Raw genomic sequence first — 21,195 nt, 5'->3', positions numbered from 1 at the left:
ATGCCAATCACTGATTCAGGCTACTTAGATGCGAGGATTTGCTTCATTTTGCTTTTTTTTATCATTGTAAAGTTTGGACTGTTGGTCGAACAAAACAACCATTTTATTCCATAATTTCTGACTCTGACCTGCACATTTATTTTTCATCAACCCCAGTAACGAGCATAGGGCAATGACACACCATTCTGTTATCCTTCATTTTAAGTTTTTGTAATGGTGATCCAGAGCATCCAACGATCCAGCTAAATATTGATCCTAAAGTGTTAAATTGGGTTGAGGTATATGACAACTAGGAAAAAAGTACAATATCATTCTCAAGATCTTCATATTCTTCAAAACCAAGGATCATTTGTGCCCTGTATCGATGCGTGTTGGTTATATCACTCACCTATTCAGGTGTGCAATTGAACGTGGATAAATGTTACATTATAGGAGTAAAATAAGGGTGAAATACATAATTACGTTACCCTAAATTAGTTTAACAAAACGGTTCCTTTCATGACGGTTTTTGAAACAAGCCTTACATTAATCTCATTTAACCCAGATGTTCTTAAATAAAACATGCTGAAGCATGCTAAGTAAATTTGTAGAAAGTGATGTATAACTGATTTGATTATACTGGAATAATGTCAACAATCTTGTAATTGGAACAGCAAACTCACTCTTACCCAAAGTCCACAAGCTTAGTTTAACAAATCTTCAAAGATAATATTTGACCAGTCACATCTTGTTCCTGCTCCGGACTGTGTACAGCCAACGCCAGAGTTGCTGTTGTGTGCGTTTATGTGCTTGTACATATTTTGTTGCCTGTGTGGCATGTATTTTGCACTAACAACTTTGTGTGTGTGTGTGTGCGTGTGTGTGTGTGTGCGCGTTCACCTGCATGCGTGCGTGCGTGCGCTACTGTGGTATTTCGCATGCAGTTCTTTTCCACCTCTGCTTCACTGAAAACTGAGCCCTCATCACCAGTCAACAAGAGGCGTTTGTTCCTAATTTAGTTGGGCTTTTTTTCCTCTATAATGAGTATTTATATATTCACATCAGCGGGCCATAGGGGCTTTCCTGCGGAGATGATGGCAAGACATTAAACAAATTGTGTGCAACGAGGTGATCATAAAACACAACCCTGTGGTGTCTCACATAGACCTGTCATTATGGCAACACACACACACACACACACACCCTTATGATCTGCCCCCCCACATTTTTCTCTCATCATCATAAAAAGGTGAAGAATGTACTGTTTATTTCTCAGTAGGCCTCCATGAGTGTGTGAGCCGGCTTAATCGCCTGCAGCTTAACCTACCTACCTTTTAATCATTAGGTTGTGAGTGTAAGATCTTAACACACTAGACTTTATTTAAAACTTCTTATTGTATTATCTACTTTGTCTCTTAATGGAAAAAGAAGGGTGCACTTTATAAAGTAGTGCCCAACAGTAACATCAGCAGGCTGATGTTTGCTTAATCCAGATATATTTGTATCATGTACTGTACATTTTAGCAGTTTCCCAAAGAGATTTTCAATACAGAACGTTTATAGAGGCTGCATTTTAATATTAGACATTTCCTTTTTTATTTCCTTCCATTTTTAGATTTATGTACACATAACAGAAATGAAATTGTGTCATTTAAGTTTTGTGTTTACATTCTGCCTTTCCCACAAAAACACTTTATGTGTCTCCTTGGGGTTTAACAAACGTTTGTTCCACATAATAATAATAATAATAATAATAATAATAATAATAATAATAATAATAATATTTTTTTTTTATCATTATCAATCATTTTTGTCTTTCAGTGTAATGCTTTAGCTTGACGAGGGTATATTCTTCTGTGTCTCAATAATGATCTCGCTCAGGTGGTCCTGAGTACATTCAACTGGACAAGCAGCGAAATGTCTCAGCTGCAGCCACCGATCCAGCTCCAAGAACTAGCAGAGCCTCTGTTGAATGGCCAGGAGATGCAGTTCTGGCTGGACAAAGCCGTGGCTTGGGGCACGGTCGACAGCCCAAACACCCAGAAAGATATCTGCATGCACCTGAGCGCACTGAAGGACTTCCTCCAGCAACTCCTCACACATATCAACAAGGTGAGCTAGTGTGAAAAGTTTAGCTTGGTGTAGCAGCCAATAACGTAATAACCGCCGACAACGTAATCATTGTCCTGAACCAATAACGTAATTAACTTTTGCTAAAAATTAAATAAGTCTACACATCTTAAGCCGTAAGCTACAAACACATCTCTTTGGACTGCACCTTGGCTAAAAAGATTATGGTTAATTAAAAAAAAACATTTGGCACAGTTGAAAATAAGTGTTTTCTCACTGAGAGCTGTTGAAAGAAGCAATAAAAATCAACTGAAGTTGGCTTATTTGAAGTGATATACTTACGTTATACTTGCTGGTTTGAGTTTGTACCTTCATGGTTGAATGCATGAAGTCGCTTTGGATAAAAGTCGTTGAAAAAAACTAATCTGGAGCTGATAATGTAATAACTTTTTAAATTAAGGGTAAAACGTTATGTTATTGGTTAAGAAATGTTACTATGTAATTGGCAAGTTCCTACATTATTGGCTTTTTTATTAAAAACTTAAAAATGATTGTTATTGGCAGGTATTATGTCACTGACCATTATTACTTCATTGGCTGCTACATTTGTGTCTTACACATCTTTTGTTTTGTTTTGTTTTCCTTGTCAGAATGTAAAGGCATCTCTGAGATTTATACAGTATTCTTAACAGATTGAAATAGGCCTGCTTCTATACTTTAGTTCTATTTTGGTTTATTTATTTGTTAAGTCTAACAAAATGGTCCGTATCCACTGAGAGGGCTGCAAGGTGGACACACCTTACCTAATGAAATAAATGAACAGTACAAAAAGCCTGATTAATGAAGCACTAATTCAAACACCAGCACACACACAAACATGCACATGCTCACTCTTTGTCCGAGCCAGGGCCTGAACAGTACGTCCAGCGTTAGTAGGGTCCCGCTAACAGAGGGTGCTCTGTGCCATGCAGAGGCTGTGTATGTCTAGCTGGCAGTGCTGCAGTGTTGAGTTAGTCAGGTAATAGCCGCATTGGGACCTTCAGCGCTAACCTAATGTATCCCTTTATCAGGTCCAGCAAATTTGGCAAGGGGGCAGAGGGATAGGAGGGGTGCGGGACTGTGAGATTTCAGTGTTAGTGCGACCTTGCCTACTCCCTCCAGCTCTTACTCCTTAGCACTCTCTGTCTAGCTGCTTTTTTTTAAACCGTTTTTTTGCTCTCCCATTTCTCTCTCACATACTGTACTCTTTTTCTCACGTAAGAAAGCTTTTTCCTGTTAGTCTCACAGTCATGCTGCTGCTCTTGCCGGTTTTAATTTGTGATTCTCTACAGTCCATATGTTATACTGTAACACTTTGGGTGATGGTTAGAATCAGTCTCAGTGTTTCCGCCTGTCTAACTTTATTTTTTCTCTCTACTTCGCCAAGCCGCCAATATATTTTTATAGATCAAGCATTGACTGGCTATTCATTTTATCCATCTGCCTTCATCTCTCTTTGCATTATTCCGGGTATATGTAATGCAGAGGTGTCAGTGTGTGTAGGATGATGGAGTGGATACAAAGAAAGAGAAAAGAATGGTATAGCTTAATTGGGTTGAAATCTTTTTTTACTGGCAGTGGGCTCATAAAAGACCAGCTGAGGATAGCTTGCTTCTTGGCAGCATTTTGCATCCTTTGATGACTTAACAACTACCCTGTGGCTTATGCCTTGAAATGAGGAATACTCCTAGTTATAATTAATTTCCCAGTAACACTTTGTGAGAAAAAGTGGAGGAAGTTTCCTCCACAGAAGGTAAACAAATCCACGTAGAAGCAACTCGACAGCAAGTACTCTATTAACATGTTATTGCTTGTTTGTTTAAGCTTTGCAGAAAAGTTTGAAACAGGGGCTTATGGGTCAGTCTGTTTCCTTGTGTGGCGCAGTGACTTCCTGAAGTCTTAACATCACTGTGAGGTTGCCAGGCAACCAACGGAGATTTCAGGAAATCATTGTTCCTGGCCAAGAAACGGTCCCGCTCATAAAACTAAGATCACAAATTGAGAATATAAATACAACCCATATATTTCTCTGATTTAGAGGTTCTGTTATTTTTGGACAGATCCATGCTAGTTATTTTGCCCTATTTCTAGTCTTTATGCTAAGCTAAGCAACTGCTCCAGCTTCATACTGAACAGAGAGATATACTAGTGATATCGATTGTCTCATTTTAACTCAAGACAAGAAAGTAAATAAGCGCATATTGCCAAAATGCTTAACTATTCCTTTAAAAAGTGTTCATTAAAGCCACTCGTTTGTGTTCCGTCATCTCCACACTCCCTCCTCTTTGTCTCTTTACACCTTCCTCTTGAAGGGAGTGTTTGTAGGTGTTTGCCATGTGTCTTTTGAAAAACCTTCAATGCAAGCAGCAGCTTCTTTTTATTGAATGGGATTATGGTGCGCTTAATGATTAACCTTCAGTTTAATTTGTTTAATATTATTAGGAAGTTAAGGTTTGGTGAATCACTATATAATAATATTAATGGTACTTGAATGTGCACATATTTACCATGATTTACAGGCTGGATTTATAGTCAGTTTGGGACAGATATTGTAATTTGTTTCTCTCGTCAATCATTGTTGAAGTCAATGTTCACATCATTCCCTGGTTTTCAAATAATTCTGGACAATTGATCGCAGTTAGGTAATGTAGCCTTATTGTAAAGTGTTACAATTTTTCTCTTTTACTATGGTTACTGCACCACTGTTGCAGTATTACACCACTCTTCACAGGAATTGATGGGGAAATCCCGCTGTTCATTGTAAACTGAAAGTGTTCGGGGAAGTCGACAATACACTCTAGTATATTTACTGTATGTGCCCGCCTCACCATAGTAACTTAAGTGTTTAACGTTAACCAGAAGTCAGGAAAGTTTTTCCTCTTCGTTGTTGTCTGTAAACTTGTCCCATTCGCCTCCCTGCCTTGTACATAATCAGACACTTCTGTCTGAGGTGTCTGTGCCTAATTAAGACAAGATACATCGTCTCAAAGCCCATTTATGATTAGGGACAATGTTGACGAGGCTTATATGGTGATGATTTGGCCCTGATAGTCTGTGATAATTACTTTCTGTTGCGATCGCTCATTCTTATGGGCATTCCTGCAGTCACAAAGGATTAGTAAAAGTTTGTATTGTAAATGAACATTCCTTTTTAGTTGCGTCACCCTCACACACAAATGCACATGCATGCTCACACACAATGTTAACCATGTGTTGTTGGATTGATAGGAAGGCTGAGTGTGAGGGCTGTGTTCCAGGCAGCATTGGTGGCGGTGTTGTAGGGGGGCAACAGTGGGGGCATTTAGAGAAAACCCTACTTGGCCCATTACCACTCTGCTTCCCATTAATGGTGATCTCATCCACTTGAGTGAGTCAAGTTAGTGTCCTTGTCTGCCTCTTTTTAAACATAAAGACCTAAAGTTACCGTAACGTCTTCTCTTTTATCCAATGCCACATTGAAGCTTCTCCAAGTTTGCTCATCGCTCCCTCATTGTTTCTGATGAAGGGTGCATTAGGCAATATTGATGCATATCGGCATTGCAAGGACAATCTTTTTTTCCTATCTTAATTTCCTTTCTGAAAATATCATCATCTTCCATTTCCTTGTCCTTTTTCTTTTTATTACTTATACAAGCCCATGTACTGCTGCTCACTGTTAGAGTATGGCTCCAAAATAACTACAAAGAAGAGAGCTATGTACCAATCCTACTCTTGAAAGTCAGTATTCTATCCATGAAAAACTATGGACTTTATAGCCAATTTTCTTCTCTTCTAGCAGTAGTGTGATAAAAAAGAGCCTTTATATTCTAGCCAGAAGTGAAGTGTATACTGTATACAAAACCATGTTGAAACGACAAGAGTGTCAATACGTTTGATGGGATGTTGAGCAAAATAGGATGCCATGGGACAATACAGGGAAATGTTTTAATGCCAGTAAACCTATGGGTGATATTTTAGATATTCAGGTTCTATTCTAGGATCATATGAAGTCCCGCTCGCTTAACACCACAACCTCCACTGAGAGAAGATGGCAGTGAAGTAAGCCCAAGTCATCCTCTGGTTGAGGGAAGCACACTGCTTCAATTACAACTGGCTTAAATGTCAGATTCCTTTTGTGTGGGCTTCTCCTGCTTCAAAGCTGTTCTCTAGGGCAGCGGTTTTCAAACTGTGGGGCGCGCGGAGTTATGGCAGGGGGGACGCGGATGTTAAAAAAAACATGTTTTTGATATTAACATCCTATTAAGCAAATGTAAGTTATCATACAAAAAAAGGAATACAATGTTTTGGTCATTCAAGACTGCTGGACAAGATAAGAAGTTACTAGTCCATTGATGGCACACTCAAATATGTAACAGTTGTGGACTATTCATTTATATTTCTCCCGTATTTGTGTCTGTGTTTGTTCCTAAGAGCTCCACAACAGACACCATGAAGAGGCTGCCCTTCCTTGGCCAGTTTCTTGGCCGACTGTGCTGGAACCCTTATGTCACTGCTGATGGTGAGTGTACCTTCTGATCAACTGAAACTCCATTTGTATTGGGGAACAGTCAAGTCCAACCAAATGAGAGTCGAATATTCTGTTCGATTGAAACAGAAATCTACCACCCATAGAGAGCCATGGACTTCTTAAACCTGCTGTGATTTTCTTGTGGTGTCATGTTGTCTGCAGCTACAAGCAGAAGACTGCTGTTTCATTGTCTGTGGGGACTGTACTCTGAGCATCCAGACAATGCTGTGGAGAGAAAAGCCAACCAGTGGATACGGGTACGTACTCTCTATCTCTGTAAAGAGATAACTTAGAACACGGTTATAATTAGGTAGACCTCAGACTACCTAGACCTTCACCAGAATCTCTGTGATTCTTTGCATTTTTCAGTTGAAACTGAAATCAATGTAGAAATGGGACTGTATCATCCTGGTTTCATAGGGCTTGTAATTCCAAACATAAACTGCATTATCCTAGTTGAATGTCATTCCCTATCTTGCTCTACTCTAACTTTCTGTCATCACTTTACTTAAAAAAAACTCTACTAAACGTATACAATTCCTAAAAAGACAGAAAACAAGACAATATATGACCAAGCCTCTGATGCCAATTTTTGGTCAGTACAGAGAAAGCATTGAAGGTCAAGACCCGCACTATGGTACAGTTGTAGGAACAGAAAGGGTTTATTTGTGTTGGGTCAAACTGATACTTTGTATCAGTTTGGTCAAAGTTGGCCATACATGTGCTTGTTTGTACTTAAATTGTTCAGTGATTATTTCTTAAAATGGCAGCTTGGTCACTAAGATTTGCTTACCTTATACAAAAACATGGACAGTAACAATGTCACATTAAGTCTATCCATACAGACTGCGGTTACACTGGTCATATACGTAGACTCAACTATAGCCAGGGAACACAGAGTTTAAAGATCTAACTAAATGAGTTGCGTAAGGTGGAGGCAAAACTCAAGCAAGGGGTTCCGACCATTCTGAGCATCATTTTGTTTTACTATAAACTCTCTTCCAATCGTCTGTTATATCATATGTTTTATTCTCATACTTTTCAGGCCTGATCTGTTTGCAGTTAATGTCCTAATTAGTTCTTGACTATCATCACTGTAATAAATACTCCTAAAAAGAATATGTCTTTGACCGCCTTTGGGCTGCTGAAGAGATTTTCTGTCTAATTTACTTTTAATGGGAGTTCTCTCACCAGCCCTCTGTGTCTCCTCTCCGATGGGACATGGATGATGAATGAGGTAGATTGGGTCGTTTATAGTCTTACTAGCCTTTTGTGCCCAAAACTATAAAACATCTTTTTTTCAAAGCAAATTAAAATGGACCGTTTCACTGCCTCTTGTCACCAGAAAAAGGATCAGGCTTTATATTTTGGTTAGACGATCGTGCTCACTGTGGGTGTTTTGAGGCTCACACACACAGACGAGGGAAGGAGAACAGAGGGAAGAAAAGATTTTGGAAATTTTCAACTTTGAGAGGGTTCACACAGATGGTTTATGATAAACAATGTGGAACCCTCACATTTTTGCCAGATTAACTGTGTGTTTGTATTCTTTTGATTAATATCTTGTCTAATAAAACATCTTGCTAATTAAAACAGTGCATTGAAAGTAAACCTCAAATTTGCCAGATGGTCTTTGACCCAAATGAGGGAAAGAGGAGTGCATGATGGTGTACGTGGTTCTGTTTGTGTCTACACAGTAAGGCTGTGTGTTTTTGTACGGGTATATGTCTGTAGGAATGCATGTTTGCATTGATCTGCGGATGATGTATAGATTTACATTTTGAATTGCATAGATATTATTGTTTAGTATAGTTTAGTATATATTTATATATTTATTATTAATCAATGTTAAAGTTTAGGAAAAAGGGTCTAGTATTGTTTCTATTTTGGCCAAGCTTGAGCCCCTTTGTGCATCACTTTATCTCTGACTGTAATGCACATTTTTACCTAATTTATTTATGCTGGATTGCAGTCGGAGGGAATCATTACTTTGGTTTGGTAGTAGGCAGCAACATTTGCGATTAAGGTTTGGCTGGAGAAGAATATGAACATTGCACATTACCCTCTCAAATAGTGGAGAAATGTGTTTTTTGGGAAATAACTGAAATTTTGTGTAGAAATAATTAATTGTAGATTAATGAATTAGGTCCAGCACCAACAGTCAGAGTTAAACAGTTCACTGGGTCCATTCATACTAGTAAGGACACATGTTGGAGGAAAGGTGCAATAAACTCATAACCAACCCTGCAGCCTCCCCTCCATCTCCTTCTGTTCTTCAGCAAAGAAGCTTCCACTCCCCATGAATGGCGGGAAGCACACACACACACACACACACACACACACACACACACACAAAACCCCTATTCACCGCAGCTCATCCCGTCTGGGGGAGCAGGGCAGATGTATGGTTTTAGGCGAGAGATGGTCTGTCTCTGTGTCTCTCCCTGTGTCTGTGTTGTGTTGGACTGCCTGTCCTGGAATGCAGAATGCAGCCTGTTTTCTGTTAGCCCTGTCTGATCTTGCTCCCCAACATTGTTTTCCTGCTGCCTCCATATTAGACTGAGGGTCTGGCGCTAAGTGGCACCTAAATACTGTGTTTGTGTAAAGTTTGTGCATGTGCTTCGATAAGTTTGTGAATTATATGTGCAAAAACCTGTGTTACTGCTACTGTATGTAATGTTAGTAGCCACATGCATTTTTCTCTTTAAATTATGATAGTGTGCAGAGTATTTTGCTTTTTTTCTCTCTGGTGTCTTCACCCTCAGCCCTCCCTGTATGCCTCGCCTCTCCACATCTGAGTGTTCTCACTGGGTTTTGATGAATGCTGTGTACAGCCACATAGCTGCAAGCTATGTCAGATAGTCATTAGCTCAATCGGTCTGTTTTTTCGACATCCTGTTGCTGGCAGGGCGACCACACAGTGCTGCACAGTAACATGGCACAACCTTGGAGGAGATGACAGATAAGTAAAGCAAGGGAGTGTAATATTAGAGGGCCAGAGGATAGACTGTTTGATAGTTTGACGTGTATCTTTATTTACTCAAACAGGGTGAACCACAGGTAGGCCCCCGAAGCTACTGTGGCAACTTTGTAGTTTTTAAAACATTTTGTGGGCTCTTTGCTCTCATTGGCTGCTGCACTCTGTGTTTGAATTTTGAGATAAAAGTATCTTTGTGTGACAATAATGTTTCATCTTTCGGTTTCTTCTTGGGTGGTATCCTTCTTTTCTTTGCTTTTATCTTGAATAACTTTGTATGACCCAAATACAATAAGGATTATCCTCACCAAACCAAAACAAAATACTTGAAACTGCTATCACCTATCACCTTAATGATTGTGCTATTGAAAAAACAAACAGTCAAAATCAAGGAATACAAACTGAAATTAGTTATATTGATGTTCTCTGATGCTATTTAAGGTTTGTTTACATCAGTGTTTGCAAAGGAAAAGGCTTTTTTTACCTGAACATTTGGTTAATAGGCTTTATGCCAGTTCACCATAGCACACACCATAGTTTGAGCACAATAGGTTATGACTTTGTTATATAGCATAACATTTCATCCTCCTTCTTTTATGTCTTGCTATTTTGACCATCTGAGGCTATGCTTGAGTCTTTCATTGGTTTTTGGGGGGAATTCAATCATGGCCCAGTAATTGTTAACAGGCACCCATCAAAACCGACCCAAGTCTTTTGCCTTGTGCGCTTTCCTACATCCTCTGTTTTAATTTTAGATTTATAGAGGGATAATTTCTATGGCAGCGCGGCATGTCCAAGGCCCTCAAAAGCCAGCTCGGTTGCTGTTTTTCTGTGACAGAAACATGACTTTTGACCTAAAGTATTTGCCATCCATCTATCCGTATGCTCTCTCCATCACCATTCCTCTGGTGACCACACCCTTTTTTTTCTCCCCTCGCTCCAAATGCAGCAATTGCAGTGTGTTCCAGTCTCCCTCTGCCGTTGCCTTCTAACCAGCTCCACTGTGCCTCCTTACCAAGGGTGGGATAAGTGTGATTGGTTTTGTATGTTCTCAATGTGCAGGGTTTGAGGGCGCTCAGATGGTAGTGATTGGGGTTGTTTTGGAAGACTCTGTGGAGGGTAAGCATCTTAGCGTGCTGTAGGGCCTGGCCAAAGAAACCACACAGCTCCATCAACAGCACTGCAGCACTCCTCCTCTGCCCTGGGATTTTATTTTTTCTTCTTCCCTTCTTACATTTTTTCTCTACATATTGTGCCTCTCATTCTGTTTCCTCTCCTCAGCCATCCTTGATCTCCTTTCATCTTGCAGTTTGAAGGAGATGTATGCTTTACTTGAATCTACTCTTAGTGGTGTGGAAGTTTCTCTGTTTTTTTCGGGTTGATTGGATTTGTGAGAGACTTGTGTGCTGAAGATGTGAGGCCTTGGCTGTTTGAGTTGGATCACACTTTCCTACTTGTACCAGGAAATAAAGTTATTGCGGTCAATGAGAGAGGAGGACTTTTTTCTAACTAGGTCTAAATCAATCCCTTATTCAAAGTAAGGTCTTTGGGTTTTCATCACATACCGAGTGAATACCGATTTAAAAGCCTTGCCAAACATTCAGTTTATCAACCATTATATTACTAAATGCTTTTTGGCATCTTCTTTTTTGTTACGATTGAACGTAAATATATATATATATATATATTTTCTAACCCTTCTTGCATTTTTACTGTTCCCATGTATTATACTATGTATAAAAAGCCCCTCTGTCAGTGCAGTTGACATCCAAAAGCTTTGGGACCCCACTCTTGTAACATTATAACATGTATTTTACAGTACCAGTCTGGTGTTCCTTCTCTTGTTTCTTCATTAGGACAGGGCCTCTTTCGCAGACAACAATCAGCTGAGTTTATTGGTCTGGTTTTATCCCTGTATGATGAGGCCCCTTCTGAAAAATGCTTGTAAAACACCAAGGCCCTCTGTAACAAAGAATGTTCATTTTGTGAAGCTGCTCATATGCTGCCCATACATTCTCACACACTAGAATTCCTCTTCTCCAGTCATGTGGTTCAAATGATGTGACGCCAACAGAGTCATCCCCTATTCCAGTAACTAATTAGCTTTGATGTTATGGATCTCGGGGTTCAAGGGCACGTTGCATTAAAGTCTTATCCCATGTTATAGATATACACTTAAAAGTGCCAATAATCTGCTGCACATTGTGTTTGTCTGCCCTCCAACAGAAAGTGTTTTGTCAGCTTGCTACGGAAGAAGACAATCCTACAGCGCAGGTATTCATGAAGCATATGGACGTGCAACCTAAAGAGTACCATTGCAAAGTCCTGACAAAGGTATTGTCCCTTTTTTCCCTGTTTGCCTAATTCTTGCTTGCATTGATACATACTGGAAGAATGGCGGCGGCGGAGGTGCGTGCTGCTGGTGGAGGCTCTGCTTGCCCTCGCTCAAAACCTGAAATCTACAAAACGGATTGTGGGAAGGTGATAGTGGAAGATGAATTGTTGAATTTTATTGTGGTTAAAATGAACACATTAAGCCACGATGAAATTGTTTTACTGACAACAAACAACTTTTCATCTGAGTGGATTGAGGAGTCCAAGCGGCTGTTGTTTGACTTATGCCCGAATACAACGCAACGCTGTGTTGCACACAAAGGCTCACAGAAGGACACGAATAATATCAAGGCCTGCATGAAGTTACTTAATGAGTGCGGTGAAGATATTCCACGTTTTGTTTCACATTACTTGGATGAACTGCCACCTGTCGGGTTCGGCAATATGGACGTCTCGGCTCTGCTTAGCCGAGTGGAGCAGCTGAGCCAACAAGTCTCTGGCCTGAGAAAGGCATTGGATACTCAGGCTGATGTGAGTGAGAACTTGGGGACAATTGTTACGGCCATGGATCGCCGAGTGGCAGCGGTGGAGACGCACCGTACATCGGACTACGACCCTGGGGCTGCTGGCACCGTGCGGGGGCTATCGGCCCCCGTGCGCCCTGAGGAGTCAACAACGTCTCCAACTGTTAAGTCGCGTCTCCTGGGACTGAATAGGCATACCGGCGAGATCGCCAGCACCTCACGGGTAGACTGGAAGGGGCTGGTGGGCTCCACTCAACAGCAGGAGCTACTGGATGTGGAAGTCACATCGCCACGATCACAGCCACAGTCCCCACAGTGGAGCGCTGCTGTGAAAAAAGGTCGCAAAAAGTTGGGGTCCCTTAAAGCAAATGTGCCACCGAAACCCCGCAACAAGCCAGCTCACTTTAAACGTGAGCAAAGGAATGATGGAATAATTGGAACTGGCACTGAGAGTAACATTGGAGTGGTGAAAACAAAGCTGGTGAATGTGTTTGCCACTAGGTTTTCTCCCACTCTGGATGCAGACACGCTGCGTGACTATTTAACGGAGAAGTTGGAGGCTAAAACAGTGACGTGTCGAAAGATCGAGTCGGCCCGCAGCAGGTATGGCTCTTTTCACATCACCGCTGAATGTAACAATGTTGCTGATATGTATGATCCAAAACTCTGGCCCGAGGGGACTTATGTTCGCCGCTATTATGAGGCCCGTGTACCCAAGGTTGTTGGTGAGGGGGGGAGTGAACTGAATTGCCATGGTACACCTGTAGCTCCACACGAGAGCCGGTCTGCATTAGTAGCTGCTGGGATATGAATGAACCTTACTATGAACATCTGTGTCGTATCTTACAATGCGCGTGGACTGCGTGTTGGCCACAGTGAAACTGATAAATCACGCCGTGTTGTTGTGGACAAACTGATGGAGAGATGTGACATTTTGTGTGTTCAGGAGACGTTCCTGGCTAAACAAGACCTGGGAGGACTAAATTCTATACATAGGGACTTTCATGGGGCAGGTGAATCAACAACTGACTTGAGCGCTAAAGTCGTCCGGGGGAGGATCCCAGGGGGCGTGGCCACCATGTGGAATAAAAAATATGACCAGTTGGTTAATGTTATACGACTGGGAGTTGACTGGGCAATTGGAATTGAGCTGTGTTGTAATGATAAGAAAATAATGATTTTAAATGTCTATACGCCATATGAGTGCATGAAAAATGAGGATGAGTACCTCAGTAGATTGGCATTTATCATGTCTTTTATTCAGGACAATCCTTCTACCTGCATATATGTTATTGGTGACATGAATGCTGATGTAACTGATGCCAACTCTTTATTTGGTAAACATTTGGCTCAGTTTAGTTCAGACAGTGGATTGATTTTATCAAGTAAATTACTATTGCCAAATGATAGTTATACCTATATCAGCGAGGCCTGGCACTCTACTTCGTGGCTAGATCACTGCCTTTGTACAGTGGATGCCCATGACTCCATTGACATTATGAAGATTGACTATGATTTGGCTACTACGGACCATATACCCTTTCACATGGTCTTGAACACTGGCAATTTACCTGTGTTGTTGCCTGTGGATAAAGGCATTGATGTAAGAAAAATAGATTGGACAAAACTGTCTAGCACAGATCTCAATAAATATGTTAGTGATACTGATGCTTTGCTGTGTAATATTCAGGTACCAAGAGAAGCCTTATGGTGTCGGGATATGAACTGTAAAGATGATCAACATTGTAAAGAGTTATGTTCTTTGTATGAAGCAATTGTGGAGTCTCTTAAAATTTCGAGCAGGCCACTATATAAACATAGGACTAAAGTGTTCAATGCTAAGCCAGGTTGGAAGGACCATGTAGAAGAGCTCCATGCAGAGGCCCGAAATGCTTTTAAAGAATGGGCTGAGTCAGGCAAAAGCAGGCATGGCCCTTTATTTGAAAATAAAAAATGCACTAATGCTAGATTTAAAAATGCACTTCGCTATATCAAAAGAAATGAAAACACTATGAGGTCAGATTCACTGGCAAGGAAGCTGCAAAAAAATAATGTTAATGACTTCTGGAAAGAAATAAAAACTATCAATAATTGCAAAAAATCTCTTCCATCTAATATAGATGGTGTGAGTGGTCCTGATGAAATTTCACAGTTATGGCGGAAACAATACTATGAACTGTTAAACTGTGTAAAAGGTAATATGTTTGTAGTGGATAGTGTATATTTTAATGATGATGTTATTGTCACTGCTGCTGAAGTCCATGAAGCAATATTGAAGTTAAGAGATAACAAGGCCTGTGGTCAGGATGATATTACAGCTGAACATGTTAAACTTGCCAGTAAGAAACTATACCCTCTGGTGGCTCTATGTTACACAGGCCTTTTTGTTCATGGAGTGTTACCAGATTCTATGCTCTCTGTTGTGCTAGTACCAGTGATAAAAGATAAAGTGGGGAAGCTAAACAGCTCTGATAATTACAGGCCAATAGCTTTGGCCAGTGTCATGTCCAAAGTGCTGGAGACAGTTCTACTGAGTAGACTTGAGAGGTATGTCCTGTCTACTGACCACCAATTTGGTTTTAAAAGAAAGCATGGTACTGATTTATGTATTTTTGCACTAAAGGAAATTTTAGATAAATATAATAGGCAAAATTCCACAATGTTCATGTGTTTTATTGATGCTTCTAAAGCTTTTGATCGTGTTAATCATGGGAAATTGTTTTTAAAATTGTCTAAAAGTGGGGTCCCTGGTTTTTTAATTAGAATCTTGGTCTATTGGTACTCGCATCAGGCAATGAGGGTGAGATGGGGGAGTGTAACATCTGATCCCTTCCATGTTACCAATGGTGTTCGCCAGGGCGGAATTTTGTCTCCTTTTCTTTTTAATATGTATATGAATGACTTGTCTTTGATTTTAAATGCATCTGGTACAGGCTGTAGGATTGGGGACTCACTCATTAACCACCTTATGTACGCAGATGATCTGGTCATCTTTAGCCCATATAGTGCTGGTCTACAACAGCTTCTGAGAGTATGCACACAGTATGGTGATGATTTTGACATAAAATACAACGCAAAAAAGAGTAAGATCATGATTGTCAGAAGCAGAGGAGACAGACAGTCAACCTTCCCTGACTTCTATCTGTCTGGCACTGCACTCAGTGTGTGCAGTGAAATTACATACTTGGGCCATATTATGTCTAATGACCTGTCTGATGACAATGATATCTATAGGCAGCGTCGGAAGCTGTATGCACAAGCGAACATGCTCTGCCGTAAGTTTAGTATGTGCTCTGTACCTGTCAAAATCTCACTCTTTAGAGCGTATTGTACGCCGCTGTATACTGCCCACCTGTGGTGTCGTTATAAACAAGGCAGCATTAGAAAGCTTACAGTGGCCTACAATGATAGCATGAGGCTACTGCTGAGAGCTCCAAGAAGCTCCAGTGCAAGCCAAATGTTTGTAAGTGTTGGGGTCCCTACCTGCTCTGCTGTGTTACGTGGCCTGATGCATGGATTTATGTGTAGGGCATCTGAGTCTGAAAATAACTTAATTGCAGTTTTGGCCAACCCTCTATGCAGTTCGGTCAGATTTTCTTCCAGACTGTGGAACCATTGGCGATCATGTCTGTATGCTTGGCACTGAATATTGTGAAAGGCTGTGTATTTTTTACTCTGTGTTTGTGTATTTGTTTATGTTGTTTGTGTTGATATGGATCCCCCTGGGTCTGAAATAAAGAATTATATATATATACTGTGATTTTTGTCTGCATGTATTACAAATGATAAATGATACAAATTGTACTTCCCTGCATTTCAGATGGTGGCAGAGCTGCAGGAAAAATTAGCGAAGAGCTGCAAATCTGTGGGCGACTTCAATCAGAGGTACAGCACAGCAGAAACTTGGACTGCAACAAATTATTATATTCATAATTCATTAATTTTTATTCTTTTCTCAATTGTTTATTTCATGAAAAGTCAAGGTAAAGGGCAAACAAATTATCATCGCAGTTATCCAGTGTCCAAAGTCATGTCTTTATGCCTTATTTTGACCGATTCTACAGGTGAAAACCCAAGGATATTCAATTCACAACAATGCTATACAACAGGGAAACAAAATAAATTCTCACATCTAAAAGCTGTTACCCGATTATAAAAAAAAAATCAACAAAATAATTGCTGAGAAATTGTTGCAGTAGAATTTATCTTCCAAAAAAAAGAATGCCTCTACCACCAACAGTGTAAGTTAAGGTCAGTGTGGTTTCTTGTTTCAAGAACTTCCAGATAATTCAGATTATTTCTCCGTGGCTCTTTGCAGGTGTTCATGTGACAATATTTTGGTCACATCTGAGGCTTGCGTCCCCCTGGTTACATGTCCCGAGGCCGCTCCTCTCATTGGTGCACTGGTGAAGCAGCCAGTGACTTGTGCCAGGGCAGAACTTAGTGAAAACTTTCTGAATGCTCTGTGTTCTGCCCTCACCAGGTAGGCTAACACAAAAATGCTTTATGTTTGCTTTTTTTTACTTAAATTGGGACCAAAATGTTTTGCATTTAGCTGGAGTATTTCAGATGTGATTTGTTGATAATGTCAGTGCTGTGTTGTTGTTTTTTTTACAGTCAACGCTTGTCATTGGAGGATCAGGCAGTAGTCTCTCTTTGGTATCAGAGCCTGCCGTGTCTTGAAGAAGCAACGCTTAGTCTGCTGGAGTGTGCTCTCACCAACACACGGTCCACACCGCACAAGCTAAAGCAGCAAGTCACACAATCACTGCTGGTAGGTGATATTTTCTTATGAAGTCTATCAGGAATTCACACAACATAAAAAAGATGGTCATGTATTACTGGGATAGATATGATCAGATTTGCGTAAAGAAAAATGTGTTCAGTCCATGTTTAATCCACAACTGAACACTGAATTCATTATTTTTAATTTACGAATCTGTAGATTTTCTGATTAATCATATGAAGTGTAAGGGGAATAAACTGAAGTCGGTGAATTTTGGCATTTTGCTTGAAAAGAAATGACTGAAAATGTGCCAAATTCATATTCTGTCAATCAATTGATCAATCGTTTCAGCTCCAGTTTTACCAGGGAACACGTCTCGATTTTGTTTCAAACCAGCATTGTACAGTACAATTGATCACAGTGTGCAGTGGAACCTACCGTTTAAATTTCATATATTTTACCTAATTTACCTCCATGAACCAGTGTTTTCACATCATTATGGAAAGGAAGTAGTCCAAGCCAACCGGCCAAAGTATACTGCACTGTAACTGGAGAGCTGAAATTGTGAACAGATTGTAAAAGTGCTTCTAAAATACATGAAATGTAGCATTCACTTGTGATTCAGTCTAGTTACTAATGATGGCCTTGTTTAACTTACACAGTTAGAGTTGAGGAGTCAGTTGAGTAAGTTTTCAACTTTACTGCTGCATGAATTGGCACCTTTTAACACTGTTGATAAATTAGTGACATATTGCTGCTGTTAAATGGGTTTGTTGTGTGTAGTTTTTCTCATCTGCCTTGAATTATAGAGTCGCACATCAGAAATCACTGCACACTCCATATGTGTACGGCTACACTTTGAACTGCTTTGTTAACTGTGAAACCAAAACAATTTTGAATGCAAGCCCTGCTCATTCTATTATGAGGTATGGAGTTTTTTTCGTATGAATAATTCTTGGAGGTGTTCCATCCTTTTTTTTGGTGTGGATCTTTATGAACTGTTTCTGCCTGGTCAACTCGGACCATTTGGCTTTACTCTTCATGCATCTCACATCATTTGGCTAGCTCTAAACGGCCTCTCACATCGTTTGGTTTGTGCTACACAGCCTTCACTGTGTTGGGGTAAGTACTGAACTCTCTGTCACTTGATTCATTGGCCACTCCTCCTCACTTCGTCTTACATCAAGATCATGCCCAGTTCCAAAGTCAGAAGTGATTTTTCATTCACAGATTGTCACAGCTAGTTATTAAAGATGATGTCCCAATAAAGTGCAATCAGAAAACAGTGATTTGTGTCCTTTCCACTTAGCCAGCAGGGACGGCTCTTAATCCCGGGATTATACCTGGAACATGGTCAACAATTAAGTGCAACTGTTGCGAAAAGCACGGATACAATAATTAATGGTGTCACTAAAATGAAAACACTGGAATTAGATGCAACAATGTCTAGCAGAAGAGCGGAGGGCAGTGGATGGATCAATGTAGACATTGTTTTCCACATGTTGTTTGTGCCAAACATCTGTGCCCAGCAATACGATGCCTTGTGTGTACAGTGTATGAATGGCATCCTATTTACTTAGGTCACTGATTGCATTTCCTTTGATCACTATAAGTAAGTGAAAAAAACTCTGGTTGGAAACAAGAATGTACCTGCCATTTTGCCTCATGTTAACTTAGGAAATGTTTGTCAGTTGTGTCACTCCTGTTTTCCCAGAGTGATGGTTCACTTGAGCTGTGTACACAACAGGCCAGCAACGCTCACTTTTTCAGCTGAGGAATGGACCTTAAAAATTGAGATGGATTGGAACACACTGCCGTTCATGTATATGAATTACTAGCACTGCATTTACAGGAAAATGTCTTCCCGTGGATTGCCCTTGACACCATCATCTTGAGTTTGTAGGTGCTACTATGTTCAGTCCACAGTTGAACTATCTTTGTGTGTGCGTGTGCGTGTGTGTGTGTGTGTGTGTGTGTGTGTGTGTGTGTGTGTGTGTGTGTGTGTGTGTGTGTGTGTGTGTGTGTGTGTGTGTGTGTGTGTGTGTGTGTGTGTGTGTGTGTTTGAGAAGGAGACTGAATCGGGGACTGTTTACTTCTCTGTCCCGCCATGTGTCTTTTTGTTTACCGTCTCATCCATCTCAGATGATTGACCTCTGTTTTTATCACCTTTGCAGGCTAACACACACATGTACGCACGCAAACCCTCACACACATATGTCTCCAGCCGACGTGTGTTTATGATATTGCATCTGGCATAGCATGTCTGTCGTTAAGCGGGTGAGAGGCACACGTTTAGGTTACACTTAGCCTCTAGGTTGTTTAGATGTGCCGTTCACACGTGTGTCTGAGAGCGATTTCTCTGTTGGCGTACGTACACGTGTGCAAGAACAAAAAAAAACGAGAGAGTCTTAGCCGACTGGCTTGTCTTTCTCCTCGCCGCCTTTTCACTCGCTTGTTTATACTGCAATCAAAAATGGGAAACATGAAATTAGGCCCACATTCCTCGCTTTGGCTCGGGACCACCCCCCCCGCCCCCCTGTGATCCAGTGAGAGTCACAGGCCCAATAACAATAAACACTCACTTCCTGAGCCTTACTGCCAAAAACAGGATGTTTGTTGTGTGCTGTAATTGACCCTCCTTGAAGTGTTAGTGGTAAGGTACGGAGGAGGATGCTCAACAAAAAAATAATACCCATCTGTTTTCCACTAGGGGGAATCATGACAGTTTTCACACATGCATGCTGGCATGCTGCAAGATCACACTGACATACATAGACCCTATGCCAACGCGCTGCTGATGCCATAGCAAACCATTACATGTAAACCTTGCTTGCTTGATTAATGCTGTTTTTTTTCCGGGCTGGATGGACGGAAAAGAAACAGGCATGTCAAACTGAGGATGAAAGAACTTGATTTGTATGTTTGTACGTTGTAATGACACTATATAAACACTGGGTGGGGCTGTTCGTTCTTATGATCTTACTAAGCCTGTAATTACTTTACAGGCTTTTTCTATAGAACCAGGTTGTAGGTTATTGGTAGATGTTGGGCTTTGATTTATTCTAATATTGTAAAATATTGTTGTATACAATCTTTTAGTAAATCAAATAATTAAAAGTTTTCTCAAATTAAGTGATTCTGCCCCTCCTCTCTCTTCTACTGTATTACATTGCGGGATTACAAACTGTAAAGTGGACTACATGTGCTCCCCATGGTCAATCGTATGTCCCTATATGGAAGAGTGTGGGGGAATGAGAGGGAGAATAATTAGGGAAGAGGAGATATATAAACATGGAGAGGAAGGCAGACATGAACAGTACAGCTGTTAAATGTTTGCACTGGGGCGTTTTAGAATGTGTTTAATATAAAACACATGATGAGTGTGCATTAGGCATAGATGTGAGAGTGTGTGTGTGTGTGTGTGTGTGTGTGTGTGTGTGTGTGTGTGTGTGTGTGTGTGTGTGTGTGTGTGTGTGTGTGTGTGTGTGTGTGTGTGTGTGTGTGTGTGTGTGTGTGTGTGTGTGTGTGTGTGTGTGTGTGTGTGTGTGTGTGTGTGTGTGTGTGTGTGTGTGTGTGTGTGTGTGTGTGTGTGTGTGAAGGACTGACAGAGTGGTTAATGGGTAGAGAGTGAGAACAGGGAGGACTTGTTGCTCTAGGACACTTAGGTTTGTAGACGATGCAACAGTGACACCCAGTGGTCAGTATTTGGGGCTAAACATACAGCATGAATCAGAAAAAGGTTTATTACCAGGGGCCTATTGCATAAAAGTGGAATAAAGACATCCAGGATGATTGATAAAGCCAGCCTTGACAAAGTCTAGCCTGGGCACTTTGGATTAGTCAGTTGCATAAACACCAATCCAGGATGTAAAGGGGCTGCTTTGTCAAGCCAGGTGTAAGTAATTCTGTTAAGTGCCAGCCCACAGCTTTCAGAAGTAGACCCAAAGATCGAACACAGATTTACTGATGGAAAAATGGAAAAGACGGCCCATTTTCCCACAATGCCTTGCTAGTTTAAACCGTAAGTCAGGGGCCGGTT

The 21,195-nt window shown here is 40.7% G+C and overlaps 1 protein-coding gene across 1 annotated transcript in view; it reads left to right on the top strand.

Annotated features, from left to right (window-relative positions):
- Nucleotides 1-1,896: 1,896 nt before the first annotated feature.
- Nucleotides 1,897-21,195, top strand: part of fancc (FA complementation group C) — a gene marked incomplete at its 5' end in the record, with an annotated part of 29,093 nt that continues 9,794 nt past the window's right edge. Inside the window, 7 exons of the mRNA XM_080040067.1 lie at nucleotides 1,897-2,099; nucleotides 6,501-6,586; nucleotides 6,758-6,852; nucleotides 11,799-11,906; nucleotides 16,251-16,315; nucleotides 16,749-16,913; nucleotides 17,048-17,204. Coding sequence (XP_079896193.1) covers nucleotides 1,897-2,099; nucleotides 6,501-6,586; nucleotides 6,758-6,852; nucleotides 11,799-11,906; nucleotides 16,251-16,315; nucleotides 16,749-16,913; nucleotides 17,048-17,204 — 879 coding nt within the window. The remainder of the gene's footprint in view (nucleotides 2,100-6,500; nucleotides 6,587-6,757; nucleotides 6,853-11,798; nucleotides 11,907-16,250; nucleotides 16,316-16,748; nucleotides 16,914-17,047; nucleotides 17,205-21,195) is intronic.

The sequence above is a fragment of the Ammodytes marinus genome, assembly GCF_949987685.1.
Source record: "Ammodytes marinus genome assembly, chromosome: 2".
Classification (NCBI taxonomy): domain Eukaryota; kingdom Metazoa; phylum Chordata; class Actinopteri; order Uranoscopiformes; family Ammodytidae; genus Ammodytes; species Ammodytes marinus.
The sequence above is the reverse complement of the archived record's forward strand: the minus strand, read 5'-3'. Positions and strand labels throughout refer to the sequence as shown.